General features: G+C 35.1%; 1 protein-coding gene and 1 pseudogene across 6 annotated transcripts in view; both read right to left on the bottom strand.

Annotated features, from left to right (window-relative positions):
• Positions 1–15746, bottom strand: part of NRDC (nardilysin convertase) — a 182988-nt gene that overhangs the window by 73487 nt on the left and 93755 nt on the right. For all 6 annotated transcript variants that reach the window (XM_077149676.1, XM_077149677.1, XM_077149674.1 and 3 more), the window contains 3 exons: positions 8566–8688; positions 2591–2648; positions 780–853 (listed from right to left, as the gene is read on the bottom strand). In XM_077149676.1, coding sequence (XP_077005791.1) covers positions 780–853; positions 2591–2648; positions 8566–8688 — 255 coding nt within the window. The remainder of the gene's footprint in view (positions 1–779; positions 854–2590; positions 2649–8565; positions 8689–15746) is intronic.
• Positions 2666–7782, bottom strand: LOC143654423 (myb/SANT-like DNA-binding domain-containing protein 3 pseudogene; annotated as a pseudogene).

Here is a 15746-nt window from a genome sequence, read left to right as displayed (position 1 = left end):
AGTGATGTAGTTTTCTGCAGTGTTCACTGCACATATTATTAAGTCAACTACAGCATAACCTCGTGATGACTCATTATGCAGTTTATTACCAAATACTATATTAAAGAAAGCAGGAGGGTGGGCCATGGTGGCTCAGCAGGCAAGAATGCTTGCCTGCCATGCCAGAGGACCCGGGTTCGATTCCTGGTGCCTGCCCATGTTAAAAAAAAAAAGATAGAAAGAAAGCAGGAGACAGATATCAACTATGATATCATGAAATCAACTATGTTAAGTAAATATGCCTATAAAAAAATCTGAAGAATATTTGCAAAATGTCTTCTCAAGATTGTAAGACTACAGAGTGATGATGCTTTTTCTATTTCTTTATTTTTCTCTACTTTAAAATTTTTCTTCATTTAACAAATATTGTTTCATAATGAAGTTAAAAGGAAAAATTTCCAAAGTGTTTCCCTTCCCCTTCAATTTTTTTCTTTTAAAAAGCAAAAAAGAGCAGAATAGAAAGGAACAAAAATCAAAGAATAAAGGAAATAAGGGAAGATGCAGGGATAAAGTATGAAAGACTCAAGTAGTAGAAGGGCTCCAAAACTAATCAATTTTAGAGCTAGTCAGTGGTCTCCTACTGTCACTAATTGGATTTTCATTGCCCATCCACACCTTTTCCAACCCAAGCTGTACTTTCTGTAGTGTTCGCATTTTCAAAGAAAATTGGCAACCTCAATTAAGTTTTTAAAAATGTGATAAAGTTATTTCAAACAATTTTAAACCTTTGGTTCACGAACCTCTATAAAGTTTGTTAAATGCTGGTGTGTCAAATGGATCCGTTAAATGGCCAAAGTTTGGTTTGGGTAACCCACTGAAAATAAAACAAATACATTAAAATTTAATTGGCAAAAGCCTTTATAAGCATATCTTCAGGGATGTCTAACCAATAGGCATTTATAATCTATTCTACACACTCCTAGCTGAAAGGCATTCTAAGCATTTTGTTGGTAATAAAGCCACAAAATCCTGAACTATGCAACTCATTCTTAACCTCATCTCTAAGAATTAAAATGGCTTTAAAACTTACAAAGAGATAACAGAAGATAATGAATTGAATTGAAGGGATTCTCCCGATATTTATTGCCTCTAATAGTTCCATTCAATTTCAATTTTAATCCCACACAAAGTCATTTCAGAAAAGAAATTTACACTAGATATCTTTTTTTTAATTCAACAAACATATATGGAGTGATTATTAGGTATAAAGCACTATATTAGGCACAAACCACTGTTACCAGACTTGGTCCTTCCTTCCAGAAGCATCCAATCTGGTTGACATCTATTTTAACTTAAATAATTCTTTCAAAACATAGTTAAAAGAATTAGTATTAAATACCTAGAAGAATGTTTACCTTGCCTGACTAAAGAATCAAAGTTATTAATGAGTAATAATTTTGAATTTTAAAAAATGCCCCTCAAGGATTGGTAGAATCAAATGAATCCCCTCTATTAAATATAATCTGAACTTTATTAAACTTTCACAGTGAAATGTGTTCCAATCTGCCATTTGATATTTCTGTAGCTCATTCTCACAATTTATCAAAATAGTTAAAAATAGAAAACTACAACTTTGGCATGGCTTTCATTTTTCCAAATATAAGAAGGTACTGCCAATTACCAGCTTATATAAAGCCAGGCTAATAGCCAATAGTATTATTTCAAATTATTCTAACATTTTAAGCTAATCTTTCTTTCATAAACTTAAAATAATCACAGAATGAAGAACTAGGAAAAAATCACTAGCTTACTCACCTGAGGCATGAAAAAAAACTGATCTCGTTTATTTTACTAAAATGCAAATGCTGAGAAGAAACACTATTAATTGTTTCACAATTCATTCTTTTGTGTTCTTTATAACAAAAATAAAACAGTAAAATGTGTTTTAAATATTAGTAGTATTTTGATGAATGCTGAGGTGGATGAAAAATGCTTAATGGCATTTTGAACTATAACTACATGCAATTTCTAATAAATAATAATTTGGCTCAGCGCTATGAAATAGGTTTTTCAGGCAGTATGGAAAGTCAGCCATCATCTATGTTATTTATTTGATGAGGAAAAATACTCCAAGTTCCAAATAATGGATTTAAAAAACAGATTTTCAGAACATAATTTTTTCTGAAGTAGGGGATACAAGTATGAGTATTATGCCTCTTTATAGTACTTGCTTTCATATCACAGTTTCAAACACCTTACAAAGTAACAGAAAAGTTCTGAACAAATATAAAAGGAAGCACTGTAACTATACGCTCACAAGCTGGTAAATTCTGAACTACGGAAACTATGGAAACATCACTAATCCCAGGAAACCTAGGTTCTCATCTTAGTTTCCTTACTACAAAGCTGTGTGATTTTGTCAAAGTCACGAAACTGTTCTAGATATTAATAACACCACTTGTTTTTTAAAAAAATGAAATAAAAATCCTTCGGGACTCATACAAGAAGATACAATATGTTTTAGCTTTAAAAGTGTATGATTTGTTTAAAAAACACATACACACACACACACAAAAGAAAAGTGTATGATTTATGAAAATAAACATCTTACTTGTTTGGAATTTGAGAGAAGATTTCAGTCACCCATTTTTCCAAAGTATCCAGTGTTTCTGTAGGAAGACAGGGAAATACAATGTTGTTATTCAATGCAATTAGACTTCTCACAGATCTTCAACTAAGAAATAAAGGGGGTGCTTTAATCTGGGCATTACTTGGATATTATTTGCCACTCCTTAACCAGTAATGAGTAACAGGAAAAATAACATGAATAAAAAAAGGCTTAATATACAAAAAAAAATTGTTAGATTCTTTATCTCTATATGGTAAAGTTAGAAAAAGCACTAAAATTAAAAAGAAAAAAGAATATTTTTTCATTTAATACCAGGTTACTAAGAAGGGACAAGAGATAATAAGAATCTATCAACCATCCTCCTACACCCATGCCAAAATTTATTTCCTCTAGGAAGGTTTCTCCTCCTACACCCATGCCAAAATTTATTTCCTCTAGGAAGGTTTCTCCTGACTACACTGACCTTTCTTCTTAATTCACTCTTCACTGACTTCCCTTCTTCCTGCCATCTCATCAGCACTATTATTTTCCATTTGTTTAATATTAATTTACACTTGTTGAAGATTTAATCACGAGTATTCTTCTTAGGTTTCTTATATACATATACATGTGAATTCTATCTTCTTTTGATCACTTTCTTGCATTTCATAAGAAATTATTTTGGTATTTTTAGTAAAACAAAAGATCATCACTGGATAGTACCTGTTACTATTATACACCATCACTGGCATAGTTTTTCTTAAGTTCTATAAAGCACATGAGTTTCAATAATTCTCAGTAGAGAAACCCTAGTATATGAAACACAACATGAAAATTAGACTAAATAATCAAGTCTAGATTTATTCATACTAGCTATATAGATATGTGAATCTTAAATGGTATAATTAATGCTAAAGCTCAAAAAATCTATTGAATTTAGATTGTATAAGGTTTTCTTTAAAAACACCTGGGACTTTTTTTTTTTTGCTTTTTTTTAAAATAAAACAAATATGAAAGAACATAAATCCAAATGAGCATTTCCCCCTCAAAGCCATTATATAGCCAATTCCAACAAATCTACCAATGTTGGAACCATTATCTGGAACTCCTCCTTGGGAAAAGACTTTCAACAGTAGCATATGAGCCACATTAAAAAAATATCCTTCCGGAATTTTAGATTGTCTTGCTTTATTAATTCATGTTGTTATAAAAGGTATTTTTAGTATTCTAAATATCATGTTTTCCCTAGTTTATATAATGCTCAGGATTAGCTTGATCAATATGAACAACAACAACAACAAAAAAACACAAGATTTAGCAATTCATATTTTAGCCTAAGGAAATCATCAAAACTCAGCAAGATAAATATAATTTTATTTTTTAAATGGAAATATTCCACATGGAATCACTATTGTAGCCTTTATTTATTCTGATTTTATATATTTGTAAAATACTTTGATCTACACACCTTGGAATCTGTGAATTACAAGGCCACTGGTTATTTTAAATTTATATTTCCTTACTTATTTTCTATCCATTTTCAATAATTTTTCAGTAGTGTTTAAGATAGACACGTTTCTTAATATGCCGTTCTTGAATTTGTTAAAAATACCAAATAATTTTAACTTCATAGTTAATCCTCCTGGTAACAAAACATGCTATTATTTCTTTTTGTCTAACATCACATTTTAAAGAATATAATTCAGAAATGGCTTTCTGCTGATACTATTAAAAGACTATTTTGAATTTAATTTTGCTACCACATAACTGTTCAATTTAGTTGAAACACATCACCAATAAATAAAACCCATTATTGAAAATTAGTGCTTACTATGTAAAGCTAAAAGGATTAATTGACTGTTAAAATGTTTTAATGTTCAATTATTTTTTTTTAATTTTCTAGGCACCAACTTGCCAATGAATTTGTATTTACAAACTCCAAAGCATATCTGTGTATATTGTGGTCTTGAAATATACTCCCTGTTCCTAAGGATCTATTATATTGATACAGGAAATGAGTCAAGCAAATAGAAAACCATTAACAATCACAACAGCAACAACAAAACAGTATGGTAAATACAGAGTGAATCCAAGGGCAAAGTGGCTCTTACGAAGTAGTATATTTTGCCTCCTGGAAAACTATAGGGACAAAAACTCTGGGAATATGGAAGTATTCTGAGTTCAGAGATAATCATCTACTTGAAGGCTATGCGCCCTAAGAAGATGAATCCCTGAGAGAACCTGATGTTTCTCTTAGCAGGTATGCCTGGATCCCTGAGCCATCTCAGTTCTACTGCATGACTACAGATTCTGACTTTTTCCTTTTTAATTCCAGATGTCCTTCATTTGTGGATGGTCATGCTTTGCATAGCTCTGGCAACCTTTGCTCTAGATAATCCTATGGAAGTGTCAGGGCAGCTAACACTGAATACTGCCCTAAAAAGGCTTTTTCTTTCAGGTGGAATAATTTTAAGAAAAGGTCTGGAATTGTTGGGTTGTTTCAGAGAATTTAGTTAAGGTAGAGGGTTCAAAGGAGATGAGAGATAACACAAAGGACCAAATGGTATATATTTTAGTAGAAAAGTAATATGTAATGTGTGTTTGCTTCTAGCATTATAGGAATCCAGATCCCTTGGTATTTGGGGGCTAAAAGAAAGGAAAAGAGTGCTAAAGCATGTATAATTTTTAAAGTAAGAAAAGATAACTGGGGATTTCCATGATAAACTTAAATCCATGGTAGTAGCAAAGTTAAATAAAAACACAAATTATACTCAGGGAAAAATAAAACAACCAAAACTACAATTTACTTGCAGAAAATATACCTAAAATGGTACATTTTCTCTGTTAAAAACTAGAATCAGGTCACTAAATTTGCTATCATGTTAAAATTTAAAAAAAAATTGGATTATTTCCTGGCCTTTCCTTTTACCCTGGACAATAAACTTTTGCAACAAATTTAAAAAAAAAAAAAAAATCCTTCCAAATGTTTAAACATACTAAATGTTTAAAAACAAAAACAAAATCCACACTCAAAAGATGACACTGAGAATCTTTTTTTTTCTAATATGCTGCAGCTCTCATGGAGGCTCTCTGAAGACTTCCAGCACGTTCTCAGCAACAGCTCAGGGCTACAGAAATACATGGCCTCCCAGGACTTCTATTTTCAATAGAAAGGCATTCATTTGGTTAGAAAAGTGGTGCTACTGTTTTAAAAAAAAAATTAGCCACACTACTTTATAGTCATACTTTCATCTGATTAAAAAAAAATGCAACACTAACACATGGTTCTTGTATGAATTCCAATTAAAGAGACATTAGATTCAATATGATACCATTTGTGACCATTTTTAGAGGATTCTAACAGCTTCTCTGTCACTTAGCGGGCACAGAGAGTACAGTTGTTAACCTGATTGTATTCTCTCTTTTTTAATTGTGAAAAATAACACATAAACAAAAAATAAATTTCAAGGCACACCAAAACAATGTTATAGAACAGGCTTCAGAGTTCGGTATGGGTTATGGTTCCATAATTTTAGGTTTTTCCTTCTGGCTGCTCCAAGACACTGGAGACTAAAATAAATATCAATATAATGATTCAGGAGTCCTGAATGTATTTTTAAATCAATGACTACTACAACTCTTATTTTTCCCAGTTGTAGTTCTGCTACAGGTTACCAACCACATATCCATGTCTCAGATTTGCTTTGGCAACACATAAATTACAAGGGGGTGACACCCCCAAAAGTCTCAGGGTGAACTGGGAAAGGGCCGGGTAAATGAGGCAGCAGGTCATTCCTTGGTAAAAGTTTGTAGCTTTCTTTCCCAATAATGAAGTTTTTATTGAGAACTTCCATTTGTATCCTGTGATCCTCCTCTGCCATCTCACATTGTCTATCTGCTTGATTTTGGTCATATACACCTCGTTCATTTGTATCAGCTACACTTGTAAGATGGTGATTTGTTGGTCATTCTTCCTTGTGCATCTTTTTTAAAGCCCTTTCCTTAGAAGTTTTGCCCTAGTTTTTATTGGCTGTTATCTGATAGTTGAACACGAGGGCTCAGGTTGAGAGGTCCCCTCATATACCAGAAACTGTATGAATTCTTTTCTCATCATCACACAATTCTCTACTTGCAACAGTAAATGACTCCTGGGCTGCAGTATCAGGTTGGTACTCAGGCTTTTCTTCCAGAGGGTTCTGCAGGAAGTACAGCGGCTCAGACACCCTATTGACAATCTTCTCCATTCCCTGTACATGGGAACTCAAGTAGACTGACGCTCTGTTTCACTTTCTCTCTCTTCACATGGGTCATTTTATTTTATTTATTTATTTTTTTGGTCCAAGCCTTGATATTCTCCCAGCTCTCCTTCAACTGGCTGAAATCCCACATGGACATACCTGGCTGGGAGTTCTATCATGGGCAAGTGCTTGCCAGGTACGTTGCTTGAATGCAATAGTTAGCACATCACTATTTCTGCATTCAAGAACATATTTATACTTTCCTACTAAAGCAAGCAGGATGTTCTTTCCCAATTCTGAAAAGTATCTGGCAGGTTTTATAATTTCATTGTTTTGCCTTTTCCTTTATATTTCTACTGACCATTATCACAGCCACAAAATCCCCAGCCGCCATTCGGGTGCTGAGGAGGGCAGGAATGCCACCTTGCGCAGTCTCCATCTCCTCAAGCATCAGCCACAGGCCTGGGACTTTTTTTTTAATGTGCAATAAGCATTAATAGGCTCTTATATTGTAATTAAAATGGAAGAAAATGCAAAAGAAATGGAATACCTAGTGGAAGAAAAATGCATGTGCATGAAATGATTTGGAAACACAATAATTAATTTAAAATTGTAATTTAACGTACATACAGAATATGGAATTCTTTATATTAACAAATGCATGGGGAATCTAAAAGCACATTTGTAATTTAAACAAAAGATCTAATATGCCATATACATAACGACATTTAAGTCAACTCGGGTGGACTAATTTTTATCCTAAATGCAAAAATGTTTTATATATAAGTGCCAACTAAGTTTCGATCTTGATTTTGACATAGCAGATGGCAAAATTTTATTAAAAGGGGAAATACCTTAGGAAGGGATGATTATTTTTTCAAAAAGAAATGCTCGAGGTTACATGGGTGGTAGAATGCTTTCCTGCCATGTGGGAGACTGGGTTGATTCCGAGCCCATGCATCCCCCTGCACCCCCATACCCCCACCACCCAAGTAAGAAGCATGCAAATATAAGGTATATCAAAGTGAATACTGTAGGGTAGGCCATGGTAGCTCAGCAGGCAGAGTTCTCACATGCCATGCCGGAGACCTGGGTTCGTTTCCCGGAGCCTGCCCATGTTAAAAAAAAAAAAAGGGAATACTTTAGCAATTCCTTGACTTTGAAGAATAGCCAAAGGAGGCTGAAAGGTAAAGAAAATAAAAGAAAGATGCCATGGTTTCCTTAATAAGAAAAAATTAACATGACTTAGCAAAGATACTAACAGTAGAGGTATTTTCACTCTTTTATATTTAAAATAGTTCTGCCACCATCAACATGATCTATCACAATTCATCATGCCATTCTACAGGACACTATGTAAACAGTAAACAGATAAGACAACTTGCCATGTAAGGATGTAAAATCAATACAGATTAAATGTATAGCCCCAGACACAGAGGTACCTGAATGTTGATTATAAAACCTATTCATGACCTATTAAGAAATTAGTACACTCACAGACTATTTTATAGATAAGACCAGTAATCTGTAAGAGAAAAAACATGCTCTTGAGAATCAGATGGCCTTGTGTTTCCCAGAGTTCTGCTGCCTATGTGACCTCTTCAAATCCTGATTCCTTTATTTTATTTTAGGGCCAGGTACTAAAGTAATTAACAGCACATTGCAACATTGATCCAAGCAAGCAAATTCTAAGAAAGCACTACTTTGGAATAATTCCAAAGCCACAGTCGGTAATATTACCTTTCGATTGAACCACTAAAGTCATGTAATGAGCAGAGTAGTAATGCATCCAGAATTCTCTCAGTCTAGCATGTGTATCAATATTATTCCTTTTTGGCTCATGTTTCAGAGTCTCAGCATTTCCTATGAAAAGACGAAAAAGATGATAGAAATAACTAAGTTTTAACATGAACATAGAAGTAGTCTAAATCAACAATGCATGATCTGCTGCTACATATGACTAATGAATTAACCCAAATAACTCAAGAATATTGAATCAGTGTTTTAATAATACTAACATAAAGTTCACTAATGTCAAGAAGCAATTCTGATTTAACACATAAGAAATGAATCTCTGGTCGCCAATACCTTAACAACAAATAGTAATTGCCTTAAGTCTCCTTGCTTAATAATTAGCCTAGTATTCAACTCTGGTATTTATTTCTAAGTTATTTTAATAATATTCTGCCTAATTCTTTTTTTATATTATTTTTATTGGTAAAACAATGCACAAGCATATATATTCTTAGCATACAAACATTCCATACATGGTATACAATGACACATAATTGTATATTCATCACCATGATCTTTTAGAACATTTGCATCACTCCAGAAAAAGAAATAAATTGAAAAAAGAAAATCAAACATAACATACCCTTTACCCCTCCCTTTCATTGACCATTGGTATTTCCATTTACTCAATATGTACTTTTTTAATTTTAACATTTATTCCCCCATTATTATTTATTTTTAATCCATATGTTTTACTCATCTGTCCATACTGTAGATAAAAGGAGCATCAGACACAAGGTTTCCAAAATCAGTCACATTACAAAAGCTGTATCATTATACAATCATCTTCAAGAAACATGGCTCCTGGAACACAGCTTTACAATTTCAGGCACTTCCCTCTAGGCACTCTAATATATCTTAAACTAAAAAGGGGATATTTATATAATATGTAAGAATAACCTTCAAGATAACCTCTCGATCCTCCTTGAAATGTCTCAATCACTGACATTTTATTTTGTTTCATTTCTCTCTTCCCCCTTCAGTAGAGAAGGTTTTCTCAATCCCTTGATGCTGAATTCCAGTTCAGTCTAGGATTTCTGTCCCAAGTTGCCAGGGAGGTCCACACCCCTGGGAGTCATGTCCCACGTAGAGAGGGGGAGGGTAGTGAGTTTAGTTACCATGTTGGCTGAGAGAAAGACAGGTACGGTACATCTGAGCAACAAAAGAGGTTCTCAGGGGATGACTCTTAGGCCTAATTTTAAGTAGGCCTAGCCTATCCTTTGCAGGAATGTTTCATATGAACAAACCCCAAAATTGAGCTCAGCCTATTGATTTGGTTGTCCCCACTGCTTGTGAGAATATCAGGAATTCTCCAAATGGGGAAGTTGAATTTTCCTTTTTTTCCACCATTCCCCCAAGAGGACATTGCAAATTACTTCTTATACTCACTGTGCAAATCACTGTGGGATTTATCGGGCATCACTGCACAAACCTACAAAATCTCATAAGCTACTCAAGGTTCCATGTACTTACAGTGTTCAATTAACTTGTCCGTATAAGTCATATTAGGAAATTCACTAGTCAAAATATAAATTTTGTACCAAATAAACATTTTTTGCTTAAGTCTCACACAGAAGTTGAAGTTTTAAAATATGAATTATCATCTATTTTCAACACCCAGCAATACTGACATTCTTTTGTTCTTCCTCATGCTAAAATGTTTTTTAATTTGTACATTTAGTCACCATCACTGTACACTCCAGGCATTCCTAAATTATACCATATCAGTCTTAATCGTCTATCTTTTCTTCAGGTTTCAATTGTGACCCGAGCCATCCTACCTCTTATCATTCTCACATTTAGCTTCATTCAGTGCCCTAACATTATTGTGCTACAATTAGGTAGTATCGTGCTATCCACTTCTGAATTTTACAATCAGTCCTGTCGCACAAGTTGTATCCCTTCAGCTCCAATTACCCAAGATCTACCCCATTTCAATCTCCTGATGGTCTCTGTTTTTAACTGAAATTTTCTAAGTTCATTCATTAATGTTAGTTCATATCAGTGAGACCATACAGCATTTATCCTTTTGTTTCTGGCTGGTCTCACTCAGCATAATGTCCTCAAGGTCCATCCATGTTGTTACATGCTTCATGACTTTACTCTATCTTGCTGCATAATATTCCATCGTATGTATAATCCACAGCTTGTTTAGCCACTTGTCTGCTGATGGACATTTGGGCTGTTTGTGTCTCTTGGTAATTATAAATAATACTGCATAAACATTAGTGTGCAAATGTCCGATTGCGTCCTTGCCCTAATGCCCTCTGAATACCTAGTAATGGAATTGCCAGATCACACGGCAATTCTACACTTAGCTTCCTGAGGAAACACCAAACTGCCTTCCACAGCAGTTTACCATTTTATATTCCCACCAACAGTGGATAAGTGTGCCCCTTTCTCCACATCCTCTCCAGCACTTGTCATTTTCTGTTTAACTGACAATGGCCATTCTGGTAGGTGTGAGATGATATCTCATTGTGGTTTTGATTTGCATTTCCCTAACAGCCAGGGAAGTTGAGCATCTTTTCATATGCCTTTTGGACATTTGATTTCCTCTTCTGAGGAAGTGTCTGTTCATGTCTTTTGCCTGTTTTGTAATTGGGTTATTTGTCTTTTTGTTGTTCAGTTGAACAATGTCTTTATATATTCTGGATACTAAACCCTTATCTGATATATCATTTCCAAATATTGTCTCCCAGTGTGTAGGCTATCTTTTTTTTTTTATTTTTTTTTTATTAATCAAAAAAAAGAAAAGAAATTAACACAACATTTAGAAATCATTCCATTCTACACATGCACTCAGTAATTCTTAGTATCATCACATAGATGTATGATCATCATTTCTTAGTACATTTGCATCGATTTAGGAAAAGAACTAGCAAAACAGCAGAAAAAGATATAGAATGTTAATATAGAGAAGAGAATTAAAATAATAATACTAATAAAAAATATATATATAAAAAAGGAAAAAGAAAAAAAACAAAAACAAAAGATACAAACACACAAACAAACAAAAAACTATATTTCAGGTGCAGTTTCATTCAGTGTTCCAACATAGTTACATTACACTTAGGTATTATTGTGCTGTCCATTTTTGAGTTTTTGTATCTAGTCCTGTTGCACAGTCTGTATCCCTTCAGCTCCAATTACCCATTATCTTACCCTGTTTCTAACTCCTGCTGGTCTCTGTTACAAATGATATATTCCAAGCTGATTCTCGAATGTCGGTTCACATCAGTGGGACCATACAGTATTTGTCCTTTAGTTTTGGGCTAGACTCACTCAGCATAATGTTCTCTAGGTCCATCCATGTTATTACATGCTTCATAAGTTTAGTCTGTCTTAAAGCTGCATAATATTCCATCGTAGGTATACACCACAGTTTGTTTAGCCACTCGTCTGTTGATGGGCATTTTGGCTGTTTCCATCTCTTTGCAATTGTAGATAATGCTGCTATAAACACTGGTGTGCAAATGTCCGTCTGTGTCTTTGCCCTTAAGTCCTTTGAGTAGATACCTAGCAGTGGTATTGCTGGGTCGTAATCCATTCTGCCATTCTATGTCTTTTGATTGGGAAATTCAGTCCATTAACTTTTAGTGTTATTACTGTTTGGATAATATTTTCCTCTACCATTTTGGCTTTTGTATTATATATATCATATCTGATTTTCCTTCTTTCTACACTTTACTCCATACCTCTCTCTTCTGTCTTTTCGTATCTGACTCTAGTGCTCCCTTCAGTATTTCTTGCAGAGCTGGTCTCTTGGTCACAAATTCTCTCAGTGACTTTTTGTCTATAAATGTTTTAATTTCTCCTTCATTTTTGAAGGACAATTTTGCTGGATATAGAAGTCTTGGTTGGCAGTTTTTCTCTTTTAGTAATTTAAATATATCATCCCATTGTCTTCTAGCTTCCATGGTTTCTGCTGAGAAATCTACACATAGTCTTATTGGGTTTCCCTTGTATGTGACAGATTGTTTTTCTCTTGCTGCTTTCAAGATCCTCTCTTTCTCTTTGACCTCTGACATTCTAACTAGTAAGTGTCTTGGAGAATGCCTATTTGGGTCTATTCTCTTTGGGGTGCGCTGCACTTCTTGGATCTGCAAATTTAGGTCTTTCATAAGAGTTGGGAAATTTTCAGTGATAATTTCTTCCATTAGTTTTTCTCCTCCTTTTCCCTTCTCTTCTCCTTCTGGGACACCCACAACACGTATATTTGTGTGCTTCATATTGTCATTCAGTTCCCTGATCCCCTGCTCAAGTCTTTCCATTCTTTTCCCTATAGTTTCTGTTTCTTTTTGGAATTCAGATGTTCCATCCTCCAGTTCACTAATTGTAGCTTCTGTCTCTTTAGATCTACCATTGTAGGTATCCATTGTTTTTTCCATTTTTTCTTCTTTGTCCTTCACTCCCATAAGTTCTGTGATTTGTTTTTTCAGATTTTCTATTTCTTCTTTTTGTTCAGCCCATGTCTTCTTCATGTCCTCCCTCAATTTATTGATTTGGTTTTTGAAGAGTTTTTCCATTTCTGTTCGTATATTCAGCATTAGTTGTCTCAGCTCCTGTATCTCATTTGAACTATTGGTTTGTTCCTTTGACTGGGCCATATCTTCAATTTTCCGAGCGTCATCCATTATTTTCTGCTGGTGTCTGGGCATTTGATCAGATTTCCCTGGGTGTGGGACCCGGCTGGTTGAAAGGTTTTTCTGTGAAATCTCTGGGCTCTGTTTTTCTTTTCCTGCCCAGTACGTGGCGCTCGTGGCACTCATCTGTCTGTGGGTCCCACCAGTAAAAGATGCTGTGGCTCCTTTAACTTGCCAATCCGAATCTCGCAGTCAGCCCGGGAAACCGCGCGTGGAGTGGGGGGTCGCCGGCCGCCGCGGCTTGGGGGAGTGCCGGTCCAAATTGCCCAGCTGGCCCGAGACGCCAAGCGTGGCGGGAGGGCCCTGCTATCCAACGTTCCCAGTCAGACCGGGGAGCCACGTGCGTGGAGGGGACCCCAGTCGCCAGCCGCCCCGGCCGGGAAAACGCGCGCCCCTCAGGTATCTCACCGCAGCGGATTCTCCCTGCCCATTCAGCCGTTCCAGAATGGGGTACGCTGTCTTTTTGGTCTCTGTCGTGGCTCCGGGAGCTGTTTCGTATTGTTTCTCTTTCTTTAGTTGCTTTTCTGGAGGAGGAACTAAGAAGACCCGTGCGTCTTACTAAGCCACCATCTTCTCCGGAAGTCCTAGGCTATCTTTTTACTTTCTTGAGAAAGTTCTCTGATGCACAAAAGTGTTTAATTCTCAGGAGTTCCCACATTTATCTATTTCTTTCTTCAGTGCTCATGCTTTGGGTGTAAGATCTAGGAAACCGCCTCCCATTATAAGATTTATAAGATATTTCCCTGCATTTTCTTCTAAAAGTTTTATGGTCTTAGATCTACTTTTTAGATCTTTGACCCATTTTGAGTTAATTTTTGTACAGGGTGTGAGAAATGGATCCCCTTTCATTCTTTTGCATGTGGATATCTAATTCTCCAAGCACCATTTACTGAAGAGACTGTTCAGTCCCAGGTGAGTTGGCTTGACTGCCTTATCAAAGATCAATTGTCTATAGATGAGAGGGCCTATTTCTGAACACACTATTCAATTCCATTGATCATTATATCTATTTTATGCCAGTACCATGCTGTTTTGACAACTGTAGCTTCATAATACGCCTTAAACTCAGGTAGTGTGAGATCTCCGCCTTCATTTTTCTTCCTCAGGATATTTTTAGCTATTCAGGGTACCCTGTCCTTCCAGATAAATTTGATTATTGGTTTTTCTATATCTACATAGTAAGTTTTTTGGGATTTTAATTGGTATTACATTGAATCTATAAATCAATTTAGGTAACACTGACATCTTCACTATATTTAGTCTTCCAATTCATGAACACGGTATGCTCTTCCATTTATTTATTTATTTAGAAATCTTCTGTGATTTCTTTTAGGAATTTTTTTATAGTTTTCCTTGTATAGGTCCTTTGTATCCTTAGTTAAATTTATTCTAAATATTTTATTCTTTTGGTTGCAATTCCAAATGGAATTTGTTTTCTTGATTTCCCCCTCAGATTGCTCATGATTAGTGTATAGAAACACGGCAGATTTTTGAGTGTTGATCTTGTAATTTGGCACTTTGCTGTACTCATCTATTAGCTCTAATGGTTTTGCTGTGGATTTTTCGGGGGTTTTGACATATAGTATCATATTATCTGTAAACAGTGAGAGTTTTACTTCTTTCTTTCCAATTTCAACACCTTGTATTACTTTTTCTTGCCTAATTGCTCTGGCTAGGACTTTCAACACAATGTTGAATAACAGTGGTGATAGTGGACATCCTTGTCTTGTTCCTGATCTTAGGGGGAACATTTTCAGTTTTTCCCCATTGAGGATGGTGTTAGCTGTGGGTTTTTCATATATTCCCTTTATCATGTTGAGAAAGTTCCCTTCTATTCCTATCCTTTGAACTGTTTTCATCAAGAACGGATATTGAATTTTGTCAAATGCCTTTCCTGCATCAATCGAGATGATCATGTGGTTTTTCTGCTTTGATTTGTTGATATGGTGTATTACATTAATTGATTTTCTTATGTTGAACCATCCTTGCATACCTGAGATGAATCTAAACTGGTGATGGTGTATAATTCTTTTAATTATACTGCTGGATTCGATTTGCAAGAATTTTGTTGAGGATTTTTGCATCTGTATTCATTAGAGAGATTGGTATGTAATTTTCTTTTCTTGTAATATCTTTGTCTGGCTTTGGTATGAGGGTGATGTTGGCTTCATAGAATGCGTTAAGTAGCCTTCCTCCCCTCTTCAATTTTTTTTGAAAAATTTGAGTAGGATTGGTACTAATTTTTTCTTGAATGTTTGGTAGAATTCACACGTGAAGACATCTGGTCCTGGACTTCTCTTTTTGGGGGGAGCTTCTTAATGACTGATTCAATTTCTTTACTTGTGATTGGTTTGTTAAGGTCATCTATTTCTTCTCAAGTCAATGTTGGTTTTCATGCCTTTCTAGGAAGTTGTCCATTTCATCTATGTTGTCTAGTTTATTAGCATAAAGTTGTACATAGTATCCTCTCATTACCTCCTT

Source organism: Tamandua tetradactyla, chromosome 2, assembly GCF_023851605.1.
Source record: "Tamandua tetradactyla isolate mTamTet1 chromosome 2, mTamTet1.pri, whole genome shotgun sequence".
NCBI classification, from domain to species: domain Eukaryota; kingdom Metazoa; phylum Chordata; class Mammalia; order Pilosa; family Myrmecophagidae; genus Tamandua; species Tamandua tetradactyla.
The sequence above is the reverse complement of the archived record's forward strand: the minus strand, read 5'-3'. Positions and strand labels throughout refer to the sequence as shown.